Raw genomic sequence first — 6,000 nt, 5'->3', positions numbered from 1 at the left:
GTGGGTTATGGATGAATATTGTCGGTTTTTGTTACAGCAGATATGTGTTTTACTGGGGAGCTCAGATGGGTTTTGGTGATGAAGTGTAATTGCCAATCAAGGCCCGTTTAACTTGGGAGAGCTGTACCGGAGGTGCGTGACTATGAATAAGGAAGTAGGTAGGAGAGAGAGACATAGAGAGAGAGGGAGAGAGAGAGAGAGAGAGAGAGAAACAGAGAGAGAGAGAGAGAGAGAGAGGGGGGATAGAGGGTGTGGGGGAGAGACGATTGAAAATTGAAATTACTAGTTTATTTTAGGGTTGATTCCCCCATCCCGATCGAATACTTAATGTTATTCTAGTATGCCCTAGGTAGAAATGCTTTTTGTTTATAGGGGGCGTATTAAATAATTTGTAAAACGCTAACTTTTCCTAATTTTACCTTACCCTTCAAAATGTAAACAATAGTGTGCTAGAGTCACGACTTCAATTGAAGTTATCAACCAAAAATTGATTACTAGGTGTAAAGGAACACATTTTACACTGCTATTTTGACACTATGCGTTTGAGATTTACAATGTATATAGCCCAGTATATTGAAAAGGACATCCATTAACATGATGAATATGATTAGTGTTTAAAAAGTGTACTCAGCTAGTAATTATCATTCTATAACCTTGAAGGCTGTATACTGTAAACTGTGCGACGAAAAGCACACTGTAATAAAAATACTGGCTAACGTACTGAGGAGACAATAATCGCTGATAAGTTTCTTAATCATAATTATTGTCATAAAACAGGTGATAAAGACACGTAATACAAAATAATCTTGGAATATAGCTGAAATTTAAACTGACAGCACAGTAGGTAAATCGTTGTACTTTTACATATTTTCTGTGGATTCCCATTCAGCGTACTGTTGAATTGCATGTATTTGAATTACGTTGCTATGACATGTAAACATTAATTTGATATTCAGTTCCAAATTTCACACACCCAAATACAAGGTTGAAAAGTTGAGTAAATGGTCATGCAATTGTGAAAAAAAACTGCCTGTGATCCATCGGGAGGGGTGGTTATGAAGTACATAATAACTGTTGTAACCTTTGCATGAAAGACAATGACCCCATCTTGCTGCTGAAAAACAAATACACAGCACACAAAAATCAGTATAATGGTACCATACACACGTGGCATAAAAGGGGTTTCCAAACTCTTCAGCCATTTTTGGTCATCAGGTCATACTTCGAATATGAGGGAACATTATCCTAGGCTAATCTTCCGTCACGACATTACAATGATTAAGAAAGAAAAAGGAAATTGTTTGTGAATCATTACCAGAAATCAACCCCCATTTTGACTGACACGGCGTTCTGTGTCCCTTTAAAACTATATTCCCCTTTCTTGCCTCCACATGGAGTCGAGGACTCGAGTACCTCTCTAGGCAACAGTCGACCCATTATACAAGAGTAAGAACATAATCAGGGACTGTCCCGAATATTGACGTAACTCCGAATTACCAGGGAAGGGGTGACGTAGCTGAAGGGGTGGGAATGGGGGTATATGTGCCCCCAAATCTGATTAGGGGGAGAAAAGAGGAAGGGGGATTGAAAATGCAAAGAGGATGGTGAAAATTATTATGGATGATGAAAGGACTCCTCCTGTCCCCTCACTGCTTGTTGATTCGCAGTAATTGTCGTTTACCAAGCACTACTGCTATCCATCCTCCATAAACACCGACACCTTCCTCCCTCAACGGGGGACCTACGATTTATAGTCATTGCAGCGAACATTTCCCTGTTACATTCTGCATTTAAGTCATGTCAGTGAAACCTGTATAGAAAGACCGTTCAAGGGAGACAAGAAAGATGATCTTTATATAGGTAGATGGTCTTTATGTACAGGTTTCAATGAGAAACCATTTTCTATTAGTGAGACTTAAAATGTGGTCTTTATAATAGATCGTAGGTCTTTCTATACAGGTGGTCGCTAAAGCAAGTTTGACTGTATTGTATTGTGTGAAATGTATTTTCAGTAAAATGTGTAATCATTGCTGTAGATGTAAGTAACTATGTTCAACAGCGAAATGAAAATACAAATAGATCTAGGTATATTTGATATTTTAATCAATTATAAAATACAATAGCAAACGTGTTCAAGACTTCTATCCCCAGGAATGATCATTGTAACAGTCTCTCGGACAACTACATTACCTCATGGACAATTATACCCGGACAACCGCAGTACATCAGCGAAACTATACTTCCTAAATCTTACGCTGTTGTGGCAATAGTAAGATGGGGGGGGGGGGTAATTTATTATTGTCTACAAAATTAATGTTATCAATGTCTCTGTCTGAATATCATTTAGATCGATAACGCGAGCATAATTATATGGTCTTCCCCTATTCGAGGGAAAGGCACTTAACCATCCATTGGTCATCTGCATCATGAATGTTTAACCCATTTTCTACCTCCAACTTGGTCTTGGGGGGATTCCACTTTAAACAATTATTATACCCGGCTCTCGATCATTTCGAGATAGCCTTAATCAATGGGGTACCTAAAGCGGGAAAATGAGGGCACGTACCCCCTCCCTCCAAACCCGACCCGCCCATCAAATGACGAAAGAGAGAGGGAGGGAGGGAGAGAGAAAGAGAGAGAGAGAGAGAGAGAGAGAGAGAGAGAGATGATAGAGAGAGAGAGAGAGAGAGATGTAGTGAATGAACTTGGGAGGGGTGCCTGGGAAACGTGGAAAAATGATAATTTATTATTACCCCTTACGACACTCTCCACTATTTAAAATGGCCTGGTTCCCCCAAATTGGGTCATTAGCGAGTTTTCGCTCACCAACATAAGGAACCTTCGCGGAAGCAGAGCACTCAGGTTTACGGCCGCGCACACAGACCGCTCTGGTTACAATAGGCGGTTTCGCTCTTCGGTGAATGCGGACGTATAATTACAGAGTAGCTGACGTCATCACGCTTGGGAATATCCCTCTAGGCTCTAGCTCTCCCTCAAACATGGCGAATTTGCATCGAGTGCAAGATGCAGTTATGGCAGCCTACGCTTTCGACGTTATAGATGATGTAGAGTTCATTCTTCTTATGGATATCAACACATCTAACAACCTTGACTTCCAACATGATGGTGGTCACTTTGAGTTAGACGATTTCAACGATGATGAGTGTAGAAGCTATTTCAGGTTAGAACTCTAAAAGTTACTAGGGCCTACTACCCTATTGTCTATTAATTATTAATAGATCTATACTAAGTTAGACCTAGAGTCTAACTTAGTAGATCTATAACATTTTTATTCAAAATTTGTATTCAATATATGGGGCCTAGGTCTAGACTAGACTAGATCTAGATCTATAGCTGCATTACTATCTTGGCCTGGCTGTGTATTGAAAGTTGTGCTATTGATTCTCAACATTTCAATATAGCCTAACAGTTAGAGTCTAGGCCTAAGGACAAAACTCAACTGATTGCACACAAAATTGACATTTGAATTTGATGACACCATTATTTATAGCTAGGTCTAGATCTAGACCGAATTTTCTGTCTCTCTCGTTCGTTAGCCTCTGATTTGGGTAAGGTCGGCTCCTAAATCCTAGGCTAACGAATGAAAGAGACAGACAATTCGGTCTAGGTCTATAGATCTAGCACAGTAGTAGCAGTATTAAAATGCAATTTTTGTTCAGCTCACTGATGTTAGACAAAATAATTTACTGTCATACTCGCCGATCAGCCACATCAGCCACATCGGCATGATTGTGTGCATTTGTGTATAATGAGTCTATTGACTATTCATGTGTGCATATGCTGCCTATTAACACGTAGACTCTATAGACTCTACGTATTGTAGTGCTAGAGGTCAATACGCATTAGCATTGACTCTAGTCTATGCTTTGCTGGAGTGGACTAGATCTAGAGTAGACTCTACTCTAGTCTAAATGTTGAGTTTACAAATTATTACACTTTTCATTTACACGTACAGCAGAGTAAGGCCTATATATTTTCAAGTCGACTCTGGTCAGGTCGGCCTGACACTTCGGCCCGACAGTAGTTTAGGGAGGCCAATTTTGGGGTACGTTTGTCAAATCGGCTAAGTCACTTTGCATGATATCCTTTGCTATAATATGCACCACTGTTTGTCAAACACTTAAGCTAAAGAAAAATGTTAAATTCAAACTGATTAATGTTCTGATTTATTTCTTGTTTTTTTTAACAGATTCAAAAAGGATGATATATTTCGGCTCAAACATGCTTTAGGCGTTCCAGACAGAATCACCTTGCCAAACAGGTCAAGAATGGACGGATTGGAGGCTCTCTGCTTAGGTCTGCAACGCTATGCCTATCCATGCCGATATGGAGATTTAGTTAAAGACTATCGACGACCAGTGCCCCAGCTCTGTTTAGCCTTCAACTGGGTGACTAACTTCATCTTTGATGCCCACAAGCACAGACTGACAACATTGGAGCAGCATTGGTTGGCCCCTCAGCAGCTGAGAATTTACGCTGATGTCATTCACCAGAAAGGGGCACCACTAAACAACTGTTGGGGGTTCATAGATGGGACCGTTCGTCCGATATGCCGACCTGGGGAACACCAACGGGTGGCTTACAATGGCCACAAGCGTGTACATAGTCTTAAGTACCAGTCCGTCACTTCTCCAAATGGAATGATAGCCAACCTTTACGGACCTGTGGAAGGACGACGACATGACGCCTACCTTCTACGGGAGTCAGGTCTTCTAACCATGCTTGAAGGCGGATCCCATGATGCAGAGGGTAACTTGTTGTGCATCTACGGGGACCCTGCTTATCCCGTCAGACCCCAGCTGCAGGCCCCATTTCCTACTGCAAACATCACACCGGAACAGGCAGCATTCAACAGAGCTATGTCCAAAGTCAGAATTACTGTGGAGTGGTCCTTTGGGGATGTAATCAACTTCTTCAAATACACGGACTTCAAAAAAAGTCAAAAGATCCTGCTAAGTTCTTGTGCAAAGATGTACATGGTGTCGGCCATTCTGACAAATGCCCACACATGTATTTATGGTAACAATACATCCTCCTACTTTGAACTGCAGCCTCCATCACTGGACGAGTATTTTCAATAACTTTGATCGAAACAATTTCTGTTATGAATTTATTTATTTATTTATTTATTTCTAATCTTTTGACAGGGTAGCCCATTCACCAACAAGTAGTGGTCTTCCATGGGGCCCTGAATAAACATGAACATATTTACATCGTTTATAACGTTTATACAAAACAGTTAAAAAAAATAATACTCATTTGCAAAACAAACATATATCATTAACCTAGTAAACAGTAATGTTAATAGGAAAATATTGATTAAGTCGCAATTATGTGAATAAGTCATGTTAATATTACAGAACATGCACGTAGAGATGCTCCATTCAACTTGGGTGCACCTCTTTGGATAGAGCGTCTCTTAATAAAATCTTGTACCGTTGCTCTCATGGCCATTCACTATTTGTATAATACCAGAAATGTTGAAAGAAGTCTTTCATTATTCTCAAATTACCTGTTCTTTTAATAGGACCCCCCACATTAATGATGATTCAGCATATGATGTGCAGGGCTGTGTACTGCTTACAGTACATTGAATAAACTCTAATCACCTCTTTGTAACCTTTATTTAATTGTTCCATGTCACTGGCCATGTTTGTGACAAATATTTTTCTTTGATGTCCAGTCAGTATTATTCAATAGGATTTGACAAGCAAGCATCACTGTTACCATTTTAATGTTGGCTTATAAGGAAGTAAAATTTCACATCGGGCAAGTGAAAATATAAAATGTATAAATATGACAAATTGATTCTCAAGCGAGAAGAAAGATTTTTTCAAAAGACTAAAGCAAGATAATTTATTTGAATTATTAACCAAAATGGACAAAATGTTCAATACAAAATAATTCTTTTAATGTTTTTTTTACTTTATTTCTATTCTGGTTATAGTTAATTATTCTTTTGTGAAAGGATAAACTATT

General features: G+C 39.3%; 1 protein-coding gene across 1 annotated transcript; it reads left to right on the top strand.

The window, feature by feature from the left end:
• The first annotated feature begins 2,806 nt into the window (after positions 1-2,806).
• LOC115922982 lies at positions 2,807-5,221 on the top strand. The gene is made up of 2 exons (XM_030982874.1): positions 2,807-3,181; positions 4,211-5,221. The coding sequence occupies exons 1-2, from the start codon at positions 2,922-2,924 to the stop codon at positions 5,100-5,102; spliced, it is 1,152 nt and encodes a 383-aa protein (XP_030838734.1). The 5' UTR covers positions 2,807-2,921; the 3' UTR covers positions 5,103-5,221.
• Positions 5,222-6,000: the final 779 nt, after the last annotated feature.

Source organism: Strongylocentrotus purpuratus, unplaced genomic scaffold (assembly GCF_000002235.5).
Source record: "Strongylocentrotus purpuratus isolate Spur 01 unplaced genomic scaffold, Spur_5.0 spur5_scaffold_13, whole genome shotgun sequence".
In the NCBI taxonomy this organism is placed as follows: domain Eukaryota; kingdom Metazoa; phylum Echinodermata; class Echinoidea; order Camarodonta; family Strongylocentrotidae; genus Strongylocentrotus; species Strongylocentrotus purpuratus.
Note: the sequence above shows the minus strand (reverse complement) of the source record. Positions and strands in the feature narration are given on the sequence as shown.